Source organism: Mauremys reevesii, linkage group 9 (genome assembly GCF_016161935.1).
Source record: "Mauremys reevesii isolate NIE-2019 linkage group 9, ASM1616193v1, whole genome shotgun sequence".
Lineage (NCBI taxonomy): Eukaryota > Metazoa > Chordata > Testudines > Geoemydidae > Mauremys > Mauremys reevesii.
The window spans coordinates 81872887-81892399 of NC_052631.1; the positions used below are offsets into that span (position 1 = coordinate 81872887).

The 19513-nt window shown below is 43.0% G+C and overlaps 2 protein-coding genes across 2 annotated transcripts in view; both read right to left on the reverse strand.

Annotated features, from left to right (window-relative positions):
- The window catches only part of LOC120371387, a 115085-nt gene that overhangs the window by 71674 nt on the left and 23898 nt on the right, over positions 1 to 19513 (reverse strand). Inside the window, exons 2-3 of the mRNA XM_039487069.1 lie at positions 5114 to 5188; positions 3142 to 3253 (exon numbers count right to left, since the gene is read on the reverse strand). Coding sequence (XP_039343003.1) covers positions 3142 to 3253; positions 5114 to 5188 — 187 coding nt within the window. The remainder of the gene's footprint in view (positions 1 to 3141; positions 3254 to 5113; positions 5189 to 19513) is intronic.
- Positions 1 to 19513, reverse strand: part of C9H8orf48 (chromosome 9 C8orf48 homolog) — a 203734-nt gene that overhangs the window by 55082 nt on the left and 129139 nt on the right. The gene's annotated exons all lie outside the window — the stretch shown is intronic.

Sequence of the window (19513 nt, forward strand, 5' to 3'; positions counted from 1 at the left end):
AGTAAGCTATCAAATTGCTTAAGTAATGTATCCTTTTGGTTAGCAAAAAGCAGCACCAAATTTAGTGTAAAAGCTATATTCAGTTGCAAACAACATGTTTTAATGGCTATGAACTAATGACAATCTTTCGTTAAGAAAATAACTGAAGTACAAATGCAAAACATAATTAAAGTTTGATTTAGACCAAGGTTTACTGCTTATTTAAATCACAATTAGAATAGTTGATTCAAATAGCTTTGGTTTAAATAAATCCACCCTGGTTTAGAGATCAAAACCAACCTTGTCAGTTTCACTTCCTTTTTCATGCATAAGCTCAACGCTGTTGCTTTGGGATTTTCAACATTGCAGGGGAATACTTATATCTCTTCCCCTCCTTCTGTCCCCCGAAACGCTGCTTTTACTCAACCAGGATTTAGGCTTGCTCCACTTTCAAAGTTTTTTTTTAAACTAGTGATTGTGATGTACATTGAAGAAAAGGCTTGTATATATTAGGTGCATTGAGCATTACCATCAGGACAACACCCAAATGCCAAGTTTGTCCTCGTGTATCAGCTGTATCGTCCTGCTTCCAACTTCGGGATAGCAGAGCTGGATTTACTCCAAAAACTACCTCAAATTTAAGTGAAAAAACAAAAGGGGCTATTTCATTGTTTTGATTTACTGGGTCCTTTTTACTCTAGTATATTATAAGATATAGGATTTCCTCAGTGCAAAGCAGCTTTAGAAAACAGCAATAGAAAATCATGATAGACTGAGTCCCTTCCTAGCTGTATACCTTGACAATGGCAGAATCAGTGATGAATAGGCCTGTAAGTAAGATATTAAAGAACAATTCATTTTTAGTTCTGCTGAGCAACTGCACCAAGTGAGTTGTAAATACTTTAAACTCCCAGAAGATTTTATACCCCTTACAACAATCTTTTCATCTCCATCAGTATCCTGTAGTCTTCTACTATGAAGACACAACCCTGAGCTCTTCTGGCGTACTTTGCTCTTATAGTAATATTGTTTTAGCCAAGAACAGTTAAAAGAGATGCTCTCAAAACATTAGTTTTAGTATATACACACACACTGCAGAATCTCGTATGGATGGAAATGTTTTTTTTTAAGTGTAAACATTCTCCTGCAGAGTACTAGAACTAAGGCTTTGTCTACACTACCTTGTGTCACCACAGCCATGGTGCGCAGTGTAGCTGCTATTTATCAGGCAGGAGAGCTCTCCCGCTGACACAAAACTTCCACCCCCCACGAGACCAGAGTGCTCCTCTGACAAAGCGCTGTTCATAGCAGTGCTTTTCGTCAGTAAAACTTTTGTTGTTCGGGGGGTGTTTTTTTTTTTTAATAATCCTGAATGACAAAAGTTTTGCTGATGAAGTTCCAGTGTAGACAAAGCCTAAAGGTTGTATTAGTGCATGAAACCCAGACTTCAAAACTGACTAAAAACATGAAGTATAAGAACCAATATACTTTCACATTCAGTCTGTTTGTTTTTGTGAATCTGACAAACAAACAAAAAGGCCAAAACCCCCACCAACTAACCACAACAAACCAGTTGTTGTTGGTTTGTTTTTGTCAGAGTTTCAAAAATGTTTCAGTTCCAGTAAAGTTTTGTTTTATGCTAATTCTTGTTTTAGCCATAAGTTTCTTCTGACCCTAATTAGGTCAATCATGGGTGAAAGGCTCTTCTGTTGGTTTGAACTGACAGACCAGTGTTCTATTATGCATATGCACAATGGGGCTGAATTAAAGTTTCAAGGGAATGTTAATCTGGCATTTCCTAACTTGTGAGTTCTTGATTTTGCAACCTTAACACTTTAAATACAGGGTTTTTTTTACTATCCCATACTATAGCATTAATCAGCACTAAACTGAACTTCTATTGTCTTGCATGGTAATAACTAAAATCATTCTGTGAGTTATTTACAGAAGTAAATAAAACCTGGTCTCTACCTAACTTTGCTTGTTTTCAGGAATACAACCAATCAAGGGCTTCTCCGTTTATGCTTTTAGGAGTTTGGCTATGATCCAGAGTGTTTCCTGGCCATATAATGGCAATCAAAATAATGCTAATGCTGGCAACACTTACTGGAATGATAAACGTGATTTAAACGGATCCGAGACCTTTGTTCTCCAACTCAATATAACCCTTACCCATGCTATTAATGTTGGTAATATTTTTCCTACCACCAACTACAGTAAGAATATGGACTGGCTAAACTACTGCTGGTTTCTGACATCTATAAGTCAATCTAATTAATAGTGAGGAGTTAGCTTTTCTTCATTAACCATTAGCCTGTAATTCCCATAAGATGATACCTGACTCTATCATGTTCCCCCCTAACCCCCCGACCATCACCACCAGGATTCAGTTGCTTTTTGAGTTAAAATGAATATTTTCCTAATGTTTAGCTTAAACTTTTCCATCCTTAGCTTCAAGTCACTGATGTTGATAAATTGGAAAGGGTTCAGAGAAGAGCTATGAGGATGATTAAATGATTAGAAATCACACCTTACAGTAATAGATTCAAAGACTTCAATCTATTTAGCTTAACAAAGAGAAGCTTAAAGTGTGACTCAGTTACAGTCTATAAGTATCTACCTGCGGAACAACTATTTAATAATGGGTGCTTTGGTTTAGCAGGGAAGGTATAACATGAGCCAATGGCTGGAAGTTGAAGCTAGACAAAATCTGACTGGAAATAAAGTGTAAAATTTTGACTGAGGTAATTAACCATTGGAACAGTTTGCCACGGGTTGTGGTGGTTTCTCCATCACTGACAATTTTTAAATCCAAGCTTGGATTTTTTTTTCCCTACAACATCTGCTCTAGGAATTATTTTGTGTAAGTTCTATGGCCTGTTATTGTACACAAGGTCAGACTAGAGGATCACAATGGTTCCTTCTGGCATTGGAATCTATGAATCTTTAAAAGAGTATTTTCCTAACTTTGTTCATATTGTTATCTTGAAGACATTTAGGGTATTTTTGCTTATGCCCCCTTGGAGCAGTCTTTTTTTCTAAATTATATACATTTAGCTGCTTCAGTCCCTCCAATGCCAAAATCTTTATGCCCATGCCCTGCAAGGCAGAATGCATCCTACAAATTGATTTGCTGATCAGTAGTAAACCTCTATAAATCACCTTTAACAGTACAATACAGTCTTAGTTTCCTTCCTAGAGTTCTCTCTCTTCCAAGAGGAGTTGTCAGGTCCTTGGCTTCAGAGCAAATTTTCCTGATGAACAACAGATTCTCCTAAGGGTTGAAGTTAGGGCTGTTACTACATCTGGTCAAGAAGAGTGACCTATCAGGAGCATGCTTAGAACAAAGAATGATTGGGTAGTTATTCTGCAAGTCAGCAATTATTGACTAGGGCATCTGTCTTATCTGGGCATAGGCACTGGCTTCCTCAGGGGCTGGGGCCTCCTGCTCCATCCCAGGCCCAGCCCCCACCAATGTTCCCTCTAATTTTTTATATCTATGCGTGGAATGAATTTTATGATGTGCACCAATATGGAGGTGATGTGTGGTGTGGGTGAGGCTGAGGGGTTTGGAGTGTGAGAAGGGGCTCAGGGCTGGGTCAGAGGGTTGGGATGCGGTGGAATGAGGGCTCTGGCTGCAGGTGCAGGTCTCTGGGGTGGGCTGGGATGAGGGTTTTGGGGTGCAGGATGGGGCTCAGGGCTGAGGCAGAGGGTTGGGGTACAAGGGGGTGAGGGGTCTGGGGTGGGTATGAGGGGTTTAAGGTGTGGGAGGGGGCTCAAGGGCTGGGGCAGAGCACTGGGGTATGGGGTGGGTGAGGGCTCCAGTTGAGGGTGTGATCTCTGGGGTGGGACCAGGGATGAGGAGTTTGGGGTGCAGGCAGTCCTGGGGCTAGGGCTTAGAGGGAACTTAAGCCCCCACCTGACCCCTTTCCCCAAACCCCCATTAGCATCCCACCTCTTCCTGCCCCTGCTCCATCCCAAGCCCTGCTCCCACCCATCCCTTCTCCCAAGTCCCTACCCCATCCTGCCTCTTCCCACCCCCTCCCCCAAGCATGCCCCATCCCCACTCCTCCCTAAGCCTCCTGCATGCCACAAAACAGCTGATGGAAGCAGCCAGGAGGCACTGGCGGGGAGGGGGAGGAGTTGATCAGCAGGGCTGCTGGGAGGCACTGGGGCGGAGAGGGGAACTGGCTGCTGGTGGGTGCCAAGCACCTGCTAATTTTTTTCTGTGGGTGCTCCAGCGCCTATGTATCTGGTCTCATGCTGCAGTCCTTACTCATATAAAACTGCTCAGAAGTCAATCAGTTGCTCCAACAGACTACCAGGGAGTAAGGGAGCCAACTGAGGGGGACAGGGACATTGCAAAGAAGCTCAATGATTTCTTTGCATCAATCTTCACCACAGAGGATGTTGTGGAGATACTGTAGCAGGGTGGACCCTGCTCCGGGGGCTTTAAGGGGTTTAAAAGTGGCCTAGCAGGGCTTAAGAGCTACTGCTCCAAAAAGCTGGGCTGATTGAGGAAGTGGCTGCAGCTGGGGGCCACGCCCCAAACTGAGAAGCAGGGCCTTATAAGAAGGCAGGGAAGCCAGAAGCCACATGCGCTCTCTCTGGCGATAGAGAGAGATGGGCCTGGCTGCTTAGGGCTTGAGACTAGATACCTGAGTGCAGCAGGGCTGGGGAAGGCTGAGGAGCCGGGGAGCTCCAGCCTAAAAAGCCCCAGGCTGCGGCCTAGCAGTGGGCCAAAGGTACTGGGGGTTGCAGAGAGCAGCCCAGGGGTAGGACAAAGCAGCAGGTCCAAACCCTCCTTGCCAGGGATGAGTTGGCTGAGACTGCAGTCTGGCCCAGAGTGTGGGGCTAGACAATGACTGGCAGTAGCCGAAAACTGAGGCAAGGTAGGGATAGAGGGTGGGGGTTCCCTGAGACAGAAAGGGAGACCCAGAGAGGGAAAGGGGTTGCTGCTAGGGGGCAGCACCCCATGTAAAAGGGCACTGGGTCCAGGGAGGGACACGGGGGGCCTACGAACAGGTGGATCACCGGCCTGCAGAGGGTGCTCCAGGGCTGGACTGAGCTAAATACGGAGAGCAACCAGCAGGAGGCGCCGCAGGGGTGAGTCGACCCGTTTACAGATACATACCCGAAATGAGTAGGACTGGAGGTAATAGAAAGACAGAGCTGCGAGAACGTGAAATATCCAAAGCAGTGCTAGAACCTATAAAAAAGAAAAGCAACAAATCCCCAGGATGTCCAAAAATTCAAGGGGATTGCCAAATGAAGCCACTGAGCTGCTAACAAATACATGCCAACTTTCCATTAAAGTCAGCTGCTGATATTGGAGAATAGCAAGTGTTGTAACAATCATTACAAACGGCACAAGGGTGATCCTGAGAATTACAGCTCACTGAACCTCATTTAAGTTCCAGGTAAACTGGTGAAACAATGATTAAAGAAAACATTACAGAACATCTAGTTGAATAGGGTGAGAGGAACCAACCAGCATGACTTCTGTAAAAAAAAGTCAGACCTATCTAATTTACTTGAATTCACTTGAACATGTAAACTAAATAGGGTATACAGAAGAGCTGATTGCTATAATTTATCTGGACTTTCAAAAAAGTCTGATATCAGTTTTGCCTAAGAAGTTAAGGGGACTAAATACTGGGAGCTCAGAGCCTTGTACCGTCAGGGATCGGAAACTGGGTAAGAGTCAGAAAACAAAGTAAGATTCAAAATGGTTTAGGTATTTATACAGATAATGGGGCAGATCCTCAGCTAGTGTAAGTTGTCATAGCTCTATTGCCTGCAATGGAGCTATGACAATTTACACTAGCTGAGGAGCTGCTCCAGTGTGAACATCTACAGTTATATTGGAGAGAAGAAAAAAAAGATATAAAAAAGGTATAAACGCCTTTGCTTCAGGACATAAGCCAACCATAGTTGCTGGAGTTACACAAAGAAGCTTTCCCTTTGCGCAGGTTATTTTATAATTGTTTATTACAAGGATACTTATATCTTCCTGAGAAGCTGCTCATACTGTATACTGCTGAAGATGGGATACTGGACTAGGTGGTTTTACTGGCCCAAACTAGTATAGCAATTCCTGGAGGAAGCAGAATCCACGTAGTCAGCTTCCTCTACATTCTGCCTGCAGGTCCTAGCATATACAAACATCCATCACCAGAAGTGTAGCCCTTTTACTAGCAAGTAAATGGGTCAAATGACCAACACCATCCCACTTTTAAGTCTGCTGAATTTAGCACAAAATTGTGAAAATCAATATTGGAACTCTGAGGTCAAAGGAAAAAGAATCCAATTAGCTTCAACATGACTAGGATTTCATCTAAAATGCTTTAAAATTATACAGTTATAATAAATTTGATTTTAAATTATTTGAGTATACAGGCAACAGGAAAATATCAGGAAAACAACAAGGCAAGTTACCCTTTGATATCAATTGCAAATTCTGCTGCAGAAATATTGAATTTATGGCACAGTAACCACCAATTTTTTGTTCATATGTGGATATTATTTAACATGCTGATTATTATGGCTTAAAAGATAAAATAATTTGCACAAAGACAGACACCAAAAAACCCAAAGAATGCAAGTCTTCTATATAAACAAGCCTGGTACATGGAGCTGTTGTTTCAGTTTATACCCCTCCACCCCCATGAATCCATGACTTGAAAGGCATCTTTCATACTCTTCATATTTGTTCTGTGTGTCTAAAACTGACTACATTGCTGTTCACAAAAGAGAGACATTTAACAGGTCCCTCATTTCCTATATTGGATTTGAGCGTTACACAAAAAAAGAGACAGATAAATGTGTCCTACTTATGGTGAAAGATAACTATTTTATGTTCTTTGATATGGTGCCCAAAATCTGACAACTAGGTAGAGATGCTTTTCTTCTCAAAACAAAAAAAAACAATACTTAGAATAATAAGAAACAAGCATGTGATGTTGCTGCCTTTTGTCATAAAGGCTGAAAAGCTATTGATTTTCCAAACTGTATCTCAGTTGATCCAAAAGGCCATATCTCAGCAGAGCAAGAAGACTGAAATTCCAAAGAGAGAAATTGGATTGCACAAAGGACAGCTGCCAACTTCCTCCCCTTTCAAATACCTAACCTCTCAGATGTGTCTTGGCAGGCAAAGCAAGAAGAACTTTGTAACATTCCGGGGAGCAATCCAGACCAGTGAGGGGTTGTGTCACTAGCTGCACTGCAGCCTTGGGTGTCTTACAATGCTTTGTTGTTGCAGCTCTCAACCAGAGCCACTCACACACAGCCTACCAGCATGCAGGTCACACCCTCAGTGTCTGTGTATAGCTGCAGCCCTGGTCCAGCAACTCTGACCTCAGCAACCTGTCAGCAACACACCAATCACATTCTAGCTTTCACCAGTCTTGGTTACTACTTGCAGGGTGACCCCAACACACTTCCAGTCCCAAATTTTCCCCAACATTTGTGTTCTGCACTGTCCAGCCTTCTCCTGGACAGTTCAGAGATTAAAGGTCCATTGCCCCTGTAAAGGGTCAGCATGCCAGTTTGCTTACCAAACAGTTCAGTTTAAACACAGCACTGGATGGGTTCAGATTAAAAATAAAACAAGTTTATTTAACTACAGAGAGAGAGATTTTAAGTGAGTACAAGTATCAGTTAGAAATGGTTACAAGACAAATAAAGATAAGACACTTTCTAGTAGCTAAAACTTAACAAGCTAGACTTGATTCAAGGTAAAATCCTTATAACAGGTTACCAGCAACATGTCTGACCAAGTTCTCAGGATTAAAACCCAAAGTCAAAGATCGGTTCCTGGGTTTTCTTAGGTGAGAGAGAGAGAGAGAGAGAGCACGCTTGTGGTATTTTTGCCCTTCACTTGTATAGTCCAGTCACCATCTGAAATGCATTTTCCCCAAGGGCTACCCTAGATAAAGTTCATTCTAGCTGTGAGAAAGGAGACATGGAGTCTAGGGTGAAAGAGGTTCCATGTGGTTGCTTGCTAAAATGCAAATGGATCTGTTCCTGCCCCTCTTCATTGCCAAACTATGGCCACTTGACAGGTGATTGCCAATCAACTTTGATGACACCTGGCTAAGGTATCAGTTTGTCCTTTGTCTTTGAGAAACTGGTTTACTCCTCCACAGACTTGTCTGATAAGCACATCATAGTGATAATTTCAGCTTATGTTCGTAACTCAGTACGCATGTTGTACATACATTACTCAAGAATATTGATGATCAGTGTATTATTAGCTTTTAAATGATACTTCACAAGGCATATTTTACACAGATTATTACAATGATGTCCAGTGTGTGAATACAGGGTTTTTTTTGATCACCAGTATCTCTTCCTGTAAAGCAATGCAGATATTCAAGAGCTGTGGGCTCTGCTAACATTTGGGATTCTGATTCATAGGAAGGCTTTATGCTTTAGGGGGAAGCCACTTTGAATCAGAGTTTCTTTGATATGTAGACTATATACAAAACCTATTTATAAAGTATTCTTCATTTCTGACAGAGAAATAAGAAGTCTTTGTTGACCTCCGAGTGCTCACAATCTGATTTTAGGGGCATTTATGGCAAGTTCAGTGGTCTCATGCCAATCCTTTACCTTCTAAAATGCATACAGGGTCTATCCACATATTGCATATATTCCCCAAATCTATCAGAGAAGATGAGAAAAAGAAGAGTAGTCTACGGACAGGTCTGGGTGCCAGGATCTTCCAAGTTCTAATTCTGTGATTATAGTGAGAACTAAAGGTTTACTAGCAAGTCTATTCTTTGCTAGACAGTCTAACTAGCTCTTGCTGTGTCTTTTGCCCTAATCCACCCGTGGATTAAATGCAAAGTTTTTCCTATTAAATGAGCCTTCAAACTAACTCTGGAAGAGACCAAGTATTTTAATTTTTTTAAATGACTTAAGTCCTTTGCCTCCCCCTCCCTCCCTTGAGAACTGAGGCAAAAGGAAAGATACAGAGCAACAGACTAGTCAGAGGAAGCTAGATTGGAAAACTCCTTTTTTGTTTTGGAAACTTTGAAATAGGCAAAGCCACAGTTGGTATTATGGGTGCATGAGAGACCACCTGCAGTTCAAGTTGCATCTCCCTCTCTGTTCTCCCTTACCTTTACTCAGTTCTTATCTCCTTCCTTCCCTTTTCACCTTCCTGCCCTACCATATTTAATCCTCCATTTTACTCCCACTCTCCTTTACCTCCATCTGTCCTGTTTTTTCCTTCCACTCCCACACCCTTCCCTCCCTTCCTTCCTTTATAACTCTACTCCTACCTCTTACTCCATCTGCCCCAATGGTCTGCCCCTTTGCATTTCTCTTTCCTACTTAACACCGTCTGCTTCCTCCTACTCTCCCATCACAAAACACCATGTTTAGCTCAAACGTGTTAAGCTATTTCTTTGACGGGATAGCTGCTTGTGGGTTGCTCTCTAATCTCTTAGGGCCTGGTGTGTTTTCTTCATACATCAGTCCTGTGCTGTTTGGGTGTGTCTTCCTAGGCAATCCTGAAAAAAACAATTCTGGTTCTATTTGAAGTCACTGGGAGCTTTGCCATGGACTTCAGTGGTCCAAGTTATAGCTCTATGAGAGCTGACCTATAGTCATGGCAGTATATTGATAGGAGTGAGTGCAGATATTACAGCTTTTAGTCCCAACTCTGGCATAGGTCTTCTTGGGTGCCTGCGGTAAGTCACTTCTCTCAGTGTACCACCTACTCCTGTCCCCGTCTCCAAATCTATAAAATGGGGATCAGTTCTCTCTCAGAGAACTTAATTTGTTAATGTTTATAAAGTACTGTGAGATCTTCTAATGGAAGGTACTATGGATATATTTAAGTATCTGGCTTTTTTTAAGTCTCTCTTTATGCCTGTAAGTCATAGAAAGTTTCTCTTTTTCACAGTCCCTGCAAAACTTAACTAGACTTCATAATCAATAGGATGCAATGTGTGCTTAGCTCTGCAGAGATTGTACTGGACAGAAGCCAGTTTCAAATCCTAGTAATCATTTTCTACGATTCTGCTTTTGGAAAGGACATCCATATTAAATGTTGTGTTGCTGCTGTTATCTGGTCTTGGAAGATAGTTGATACTTCAGAATCATTGTTGGCTAGCAGCACTTATTACAGAAGTGAACATGCCTTTGCTTTACACACACTGTGAATAAATATCCACATGGTGTGCGGCTGCAAATGTCACCTCAAGATACTTGCAGTATTTTTTAAGAGTTATTCAGAATTTATAAAGGAAAAATAATTCAGATCATTTATTTTCCACTAAGCAGTTTGAATTTGCCAGCAGGGAAATAGAAATAAGGGCTTCCAAGAACTTGCTATTATTAGTGGGATAGGAAGATACAGTTTTCACAGTTCTTGGAACAGGGTAGGATTGAAGATTACTTTTCTGAGCTAAGAGTTTTGATGTACTGGGAATAAGTACTCGTTTTCATGCAAATATTTTACCTGGTCTCAGTTTAGTTATTAATAAACTTAGAAAGATAGTTGAGGAAAGAACGGGAACTGGAATTTGGAAATTATTTTGATACCCGAAGGTTGTGACACAAGTCAGCAACCCCATGTGTAGAGTATTATAAAAATGAGAGAGAGAGACAGGGCTACCTATAGTCAGAGTTGTCAAACCCACAGGGCATGTGGTGGCCTGAATTTCTCAATGGGAAGTGGGCAGTTCGGGGCAAATCATATGGCCTTCTTGCAGCTCAGTTCAAGCTAAGGCAGTCAGAAAGATCTTCTCACACAAAAACCTAACAGGTTCTCTCATCAGGAAAGAGGGCTGGCTTCTAGCAGAGGGAAGGTTTTGATATTCATATATATATATATTGTTTTCAATCCCAGGTATAATTCACAATCTCTAGAATGTAATGCCCAGGAAATGGACTTTAAGATAACTGTAGTAGTAGAGATACTCCCCAAAAAATCCCTCCCCATTTTCAAATAAGACCCAATAAGCACTGTTTCAGGACACTACAGGAGAGTTTTCAAGACTATTTCACAAGGCTGGAGTAAACTTACCAGCCTGGGCACAATCTCCTCACCTGCTTCTTACAATGATGAAAAAGGAAAAACATTTTAAAGTGATATTTTACTTGGCCTTAAAAAAAAGAGAAACTCCTCTCAGGCTAATAGGTAAGTAGAACTTTCACAAGGCTTGTTTAGTGTATGGTCCTGTTGTGCTGTATGTGTTCAATAAAGTAGCCAATTCTTCACTTAATACCAAATTTTAGTATTTGTTGAGGTAGTGTAACAGTTGCTTAACTTTCTGCTATCAGGTACTGTCCCTTCCTGAGTTTCCCTTGCTCTTGGGAGTTCATTTAAGTCTCCAGCCAAACCTAATAATAATAATAACATCATCATCAATAATCATCCATTCCTTCCTAGGTCCAATGCAAAAAGGTGTCCACATGAAACAAGTTCTCCAGCTATGCTCTCCTTTCCAAGTTATAATAATGATACCCCCAGTTGCTCCTTAATTCCCCTCTCAGGGCTCAGCTCTCTCAGGCTTTTTAGCCAAACCTCCCCCCAATCTCTTCCTCAAGAAACTTTATCCAGTCCTTTTGTTCTCCCTTTAGCCCTGGTCTGAGGCTCTTCCAAAGCCCTTTGACGTAAAAGACCCAACAGCAAAACCCGTCAGATGGAGCAAAATGCAGCTTTCCTTCCCAACATTTGTAGCTGCTAGGCCTACATCTCTAACCATCCTGGGAACTATAAGTCCCAGAATCCCTTGGTTCTGAGATGAACCCACAGGGAACAGAGTCATGCTACACCTTTAGCTTCAACTGAAGGACAATACCAATTCTGTTACAATCAGAATGCGTGTGTGTTTTGGAGAGTGCCAAGCACACTGGGTGCTAGGTAACCTCAACAAACCTTTGCCTAGGAATAAAGCCATATTCCAGCCACAGCTCAACTCTTATTTTTGGAAGTATGCAAAAATTTGGTTCCTTTCTTCTCCCTTATTATTTGTTGTGTTGCTGGATGGGAAAGAAAACAGTGGACAGAGCACCCAGAAGGAAGACTCAGTCAGGAAGTTGTGGCTTGGTTTTCCAGTGGAAAACTTTGTTCTTATATATTTACTAACACACATTACTTTTTTTTTCAAGTGAACAAATGTAATGTTTGTGACAGAGCACGCAGGTGTTGTGTGAACTTCCCTTCCACAGCTCTGCCTGTGGAACTTAGGTGAACTTGCAACACCCCTGCTGTAGCAATATAGACACCCCTTCTCAAAACACAGCTCTGCCAATGCATCTTAGTCCAGATTTGCAACACATCCTACCACAAGTCCTGCTTTCAACCCCAATTCTATCAATGCACCTCAGTCCAGACCTGTTACAGCCTCTGCTTACTCTGCTTCTGTGCCCTCCCACAGCTCTTCTGATGCATCTCAGCCTTGACATGAACTATCTACTGCTTATTCCACTCTCTAGCCCCTTGACTGGAGAAGTCCAGTTGTGTCGATTTGTCATTATTTGGGGGTTTACACAAACAGAACAAGAATGGGACGTTCCAGACAAGCCTAAATTTGAATTTGGGTCTCCAGCACAAAGAGGCTAGAGCCCTAATACATTGCATCATCACAACACTGATGAATCCGATACCTCCTTGGTTCACGTTCTCAAACTCAACAGTGGCACTGGACTTTTCTGAAGAACCCTGGTTTCATATTGGTGCATGCTGAACTCTTGACCTTTTGTTGACTCAGCTTGTAAAGAAGGCGGGGAGGGATAACTCAGTGGTTTGAGCACTGGCCTGCTATACTCGGAGTTCAATCCTTGAGGTGGCCACTTAGGTATCTAGGGCAAAATCAGTACTTGGTCCTGCTAGTGGAGACAGGGGGCTAGACTCAATCACCTTTCAGGATTCCTTCCAGTTTTGTGAGATAGGCTTAAATAAATATATGGAGATAAACCTCAGTATAAAGTGAGGCCTTTTCTTCCCATCTAAAATCAAATGAATATTTGTCCCTGCACAGGCTATTGCACCCAAAGGCTCTCTGAATATTGATATGGAAATTGTTCCCCTGCCCAGTAAGCCCTGCAGTATCACATCCAACCTGTCAGAGCTCATTTTCAGGGTCATTATTCTGGGGTCTGGAAAACCCTGCCATCCCATCTCCAATGTTTCAGAGGCATGAGCTCCCCTGGGGTACAATCTACTTTTAAATCTGTCTTCAATCTTACCTTACAAAGCTCTGCCATAGAGGAAGGAACATTTCTATATATACAGGACATAAACAAGTGGCATGTGCGTCTGGGTCTGAATGTCCATTTCTGTCTGCCCACATCTGCATCTTTGCCTGATTTTGTGTGTGCATGTGTGTTTTATCTGTGTATGCACAACAGATTTGAACTATACATGAGAGGAAACAAGAAAACACCTCAACTGTAATGAGAAACCTTTTGGGTAAATACAGTATAAAATCAGTGTGATTTCCCTAGCTCTGTGTCGGATGCGGGTAAATGCTGCTTTTGTTATTTTAAGTTGGATGATTCTTTCAGAAAACCTTGATATCCCTACCAACAGCATCTTCTCTTGTGCCCTACCCAAACAATGGCAAAAGCTGTAGGAAATTTTTCACTTTAGTTTTGTTCTCCTTACTACCTGCTCTCTCTGTCCCACTCTCCACTAATGCTCACTTACTATACATACCGAAACAGATATGTCTCCAGTCATACTGTAATGTTTCAATATAGAAAGAGCAAAAGAATTTTCAGCCACACGTACCTTTTTATAAAAAAATTTAGGACAACAAGAAAGAACTGAGTCTGAGAACAGATTGTGTCCTGCTCTGCAACAGGCTACAGCAACTCTAAGAACACAATAACTCCTAAAGGATATACACAGGGACAGTATGCAGAAGTTGAAGGGTGGAGTACCCAGGAAATAAAAGACATGACAGTTTCAAATCTGCATATACTGCACATATGATGACATACAGATAAACAGAGGTGCAGATACATGCAATATTTTCCAGCATTACTAGAGGCTTAGGGAAGTTTTCTGTGAATGGAAGAGCAGATAGGTGTGCTATCCCACACAAATACACCACTTTTTTTTTTGAAATGCATTAGAAAGACCTAGCTTCAGTAAATATCTAATATGAGAAGAGTCAGAGAATGTTAAACAGAAAGAGCAATGACATAGTCCACCACCTGAACATGCTTGGGGCTGGGGCTTCATCATGTATTGGGCCAGGACTCCTGGATTCCATTTACAGCTCTGCCACCAATTCCTTCTATAGCACTGGGTACGTTACTTCAGCTCTCCACCAAGATTGTCATGAAGAAGGGAGCAATGTGTGGCATGAGGGATAGGGGTTTTTTCTGTATATTAGGAAATAGATTGAAACCTTGGCCAAAGAGCCATCAGATGGTGATAACTTTTTGTCACTAACATACTAGCTTTGGTTGGATTCAAAGCACCATAATAAAAGCTTGACATCCATTCCAAATCCCTTAAGCCACCCTACCGCCTTGATTCATTTATTTATGTGTAAGTGGAGTCAGGATGAGCTCTACCCTGACATCTGGTGGTGAATTGTGGCAAGTTGTGCAAAACAACTTCAGGAGCTGGTCTTGTTTGCACAGGCACACTCATCCCGCCTAGCATGAGCCCACAGCCGCCCAAATGGTCACTTTGGCTGCTGTGGAATCCCCAGTTTCTCTGTTATGGGGCAGGAAGAATAAAGTGTTGTTACCCTGATTATGTGAATCAAGGCCAGTGGAACTGTTTTATTACAGAGGGATTCACCATCAACTAAGTAGCACTTGCTAGATAAGGGACATGGGTTCCAAAACCCAGTGAACTGAGGGAGAGGGAGAGGGAGAGGGGGGGCTGGGGCTGGGGATTTGTATTTGTACCTGGTCATGTGGGCTCCCTTTGAGGGCCTGAAATGTCATTTGCACCTCCTCTTCTCTCCACTGTTGAAAAGCAGAGCTAATTTTGATTCTAGTAAGAGTCTAGTTACAGGCTGCTGTGCTGAATTCACTTTGGGCCAATGGTGCACCAGCACTGGGGCTCCCCTACTACAAGCTGAAATCACTGAGTGCTGAGTTAACTAGGGGCGGAGCCTGAAGATATATTGCTAAGTGGCTGGGAGAGCAGAGCAGGTTGCGGGATGGTTGGAGCGGCCCATGGGATGGTGAGTGAAGCAGAGCAGAGCAGAGCAGGTTGTGGGATGGTTGGAGCAGCCCACAGGACGGCTGGTGGAGTGGCAGAGCAGAGCAGTTTGAGGGATGGCTGGAGCAGCTCACGGGACGGCTGGTGGAGTGGAGCGGCTCATGGTGAAGGTTGCAGCAGAACCCCATGGAGAGGCGGGGCAGTTGGCCTTGGACCATGTAAGGTGCCCCTTTCCCCCCCTCTATTTCCACCCAGGCTGGGGGGGGGGTAAAACTCTGCAGATAAACTTTTGAACTCTGGGGCTGCACTGACTAGGGACAGAGACTTTTGGGGTGTTGGACTTTTGGTGATTTTTGGGTTGCTGGACTCAAGAACCAAATGGAAAGGATGTGGCCCAATTTGCTGAGGTGGGTCTTTGCTCATGGTTTGGTCTATGAACCCTAGTTGTGGTGTTTACCTCATGTTAAACATTTTCTGCTACACTAAGACTCTGTGCTTGCGAGAGGGGAAGTATTGCCTCTTTGAGGTGCACAGGGGTGTGTGTAAGATTTTCCCAGGTCACTGGGTGGGGGCTCAAGCTGGTTTTGCGTTATGTTGTTGGGAGGGGACCCCTATGTACTGAACCCAGCCCTTGCTGCTATCAACTCAGCCTGGAAGAAGGGTTACATATACAGAATGCCTGAGAATGAAAACTGTAATTATTAACTATTTCCTCCCCTTCCCCACCCCTTGGAGAGATAAAAAACAAAGGAAAACCACAAAATTAAGCCAAGCACCATTGCCTAACGGAGACTTCCAAATAAGTGAAGAACCCCACAACACCAGAATACAAATTCTGTCACAGTGCCTGTGTACTGATCCCATTGTTCATCATTCTAGACTAGAAGCATGTGCAGCAGTTTTACATTTGTATGAAATATACACAGACAAGCTACACAAAGTATTAAGGGTGCATGGTTAAGCATTTAAGTCACATATATATTTTTAAATAATGGAAATATTTCTGCACTCTTGTCCTGACATGGCTGAATTTTTGGCTAAATAAATAACTTTTTGTATAAATTGAGGCCCATATTCTCAAAAAGTGTTTGAGAATCAACTGAAACCAATGGGAGTTAGGTGCCTAAATGCCTTTGTGGATCAGGGCCCAAGACCCTGATGCTGCAAATATTTACACACGACTAACATTACTCATATGGCTATTTGCAGGGATTGGACCCCTAAGCATTGAAAACGCCTGCCAAAAGAGCAAGAGTTTTAGAGAGGCCTTTGAATGGAGATTGCTATGCAGCCTAAACTAGAGAGGTTTTTTTTTAATCTATATGCACACATTTTTGATGTGCCTATTAGTGTTTTGGAGACTATTTAACTTTTTGACCTGGTGCGGTGTTAGTTCTTTGATGCATCCCCTAAATCTAGAAACATCCCACTGAGACATGTTTAATTGTTCATGAGGAACTTTGGCCATAAAGGTCTTGCCTTTGAGATCAGGGCTTTATTGGGAATGTCTGTCAGAGACCATCCCCTCTCTGGAGCATGGGAATCACTCCAGGAACCACAGAATCTTTGTGAACACCCATACTGGCATTTTCAGAATCATTTTAGCCACCTTAACCTCATCTGACTGTACCTGAGCGCAGTATCTGAGCTTCCTGTCATGAGGCTTCACACACTGTACTGTGATGTTGCAAACAAGTGTCACAGAACTTCTGCTATGTGATGGAGCCATGTAAAACCTACTGGTGTGTTTGCACATAAGCAGAGATCAGCTGGCTATGCAGTAGCTGGCATTTAACCTGCTAGCTGATACAATTGAGAAAAAAACCTAAGTAATATTTTTGAATTATTTCTGGTATCAAATACATAAGACTTCATATTTTAACACACCCATGGCCACCTAGGACTTCAGGGCAGTCACTATTCTGCCTACAGGAACAGAACTTGGATCCTCCTGCTCCAAGAGCACAAGACCCTACTGCTTGGCCTAGTTGAGGAGACTCAGAACTTATACAGTGAGAAGTTTAATGACACAGTTGGGGTCCAGTTCTATCCTGTAGAGGGCAGAGTCACACATACAGACTAGTCGCTTCACACTCAGTCGCCTTAGGCCTGGTCTACACTAAGGGCGGGGGTCGAACTAGGGTACGCAAGTTCAGCTACGCGAATAGTGTAGCTGAACTCGAAGTACCCTAGTTCGACTGACTTACCCGTCCAGACGCGGCGGGGTCGAACTCCGCGGCTCCAAGGTCGACTCTGCCACCGCTGTTTGTGGTGGTGGAGTTCCGGAGTCGACCGGAGTGTGCGGGGAGTTCGAACTATCACGTCTTGATTAGACGCGATAGTTCAAACTCGGAGAAGTCAAACTCACCGCGTCGACCCGCGCGGTGAGTATGGACCTGCCCTTAGACTTTTCAACTTCAAGTGAGAACAGCAACTCATTTGCAAGTCACATAGCCAGGTGACAAACAACTGCCAACTTCAGTCAGTAAAATCATGTTTGTCAGGAGACTCTGTGGTGACAGCTTTAAATAGCCAATTAACCTTAGCAGATCTCAGGGACTTTCCTGAGAGCACAGTGATTACTACAGTGCCTTGTAAGATATATTCTTCCTCTTGCTTTTAAATACTTGCTTATGCAAAAGTGTGTGGCTGCCTACTAGCATGAGCTCAGGTGCTGTGGATGCATGTGCACCACAAACCAGTTGGAGCAGGACAATGCGGTTCCACATTTGCCCTTCCTCCTCCTCCACCCCCTGGCAAGAGTCTTAAAAATTAGACACGGAAAGGCCTGTTTCACACAGTCCTGCCAAAGGGCTGGAAGGTTACAAGACTATCCCTACAGTATATTCTCAAGGTGCCACAAGTACTCCTGTTCTTTTTGACCAGTCCAGTTTTAAGTATGTTCAAGTGCTGAAACTACTCCAGCTTCATTTGGGAGTCTATCACTATGTCAACTGGATCTCACCAGTCAGAATTTTCTTGTGGCAAGCGTACAATATTTCATTGCTCAATTACTCCCACCTATAACCATTTAGATGAGGTACTATACAGTACTCTCTGTTAGACACACAAGCTACTGCAGTACCGCTTTTGCATTACTTTTAACAGTCCAGTATCTTTTAAATATAATGTTAGGGCTTTTTAATCCATAGATCTCAACACAGCTCATAAAAATTCATAATCTCAGTTATTCCGGGGGATGGGGAGGGAAAGGTACTTATTTCTATGCACAGAGAAAACCAGCTTTCTTAAATTAAGAGATGATAAGAAAGAACAGAAGTAAAGTTTCCCTGGGAAAGCTTACAGTGTGTCCTTTCCAACAGCCTGCACTGATCTCTGGGAACAAAATGGCTTCTGCACACAGATTATTAGAAACAGAAAGTTGCAATACATAAAAAGCAAAAGGCTTTGCACAGGAGAAAACTGAGACACAAAGAAATGAAGCAACTTGTGCAAGATCATTCGACAAGTCAGTTGCAGAGCTGGGAAGAGATCCCACTTCTGACCCTGTGATCCTTGCCCTGTTCACTAGAACATGCTGCTTCAGGGAGGCAGCATTGCCTGCTGGATAGAATACTAGACTGGAACTTTTGAGATCTGGGTGCTGGTCCTGGCTTTACCACTGGCCTGCTTGGTGACCTTGGGCAAGTCACTTCCCCATTCTGTGCCTCAGTTTCCCCATTTGTAAGTGGGGATGATGATACTGACCTCCATTGTGAAGCACTTTGAGATCTGATGAAAAGTGCTATACAAGAGCTAGACCATGCTGCCTCCTGGATCACCTAAACAATTCCTTTACCCCCAGCCCTTAGTAATGAGATCCTCCACAGACCATTATCATAGTCTCCCGAGTTGCCCTTAAGGCAAGCAATACATTTTTGGTTATTTTAGTCTTTTCTCCAAGTCAGTCCCTCCAGCCCCTTAATCATTTTTATTATCTCTCTGCCTTTCCTCCAATTTGTCTACATCTTTCTGGTATTAACATGCCAGGAACTGAATGCAAAGGCTCTGGCTCCAAGCTCAGTGCAACTCATAGGCTGAGGGAGTCAAGGGACTTTATGCCACTGTTCCAATCTCCAGATTAAGGATTAGAGCATCCTGCAATGGCCAGAATTGACTGCTCTAGCAATACTTCCTCTTCTGAAGGATAAGGGGCAGCATAAAGATATTCCACTCTCTCTATGCTGTCTGAGGTAGCTACTTACATTAGCGGTATTCCCAAATGGTAGACCCTGTACTGGAGTCACATGTAACCCACAATCAGGGCTCAAGTCTCACCATATGGGGTGCAAGAAAGAGACACTGGCCCAGCATGATCTCTAGTGTAACTCCATTGATGACACCAGAGTTGAATTTGTCCCATTGTGTCTGCAAACCCTGTCAAGGGAA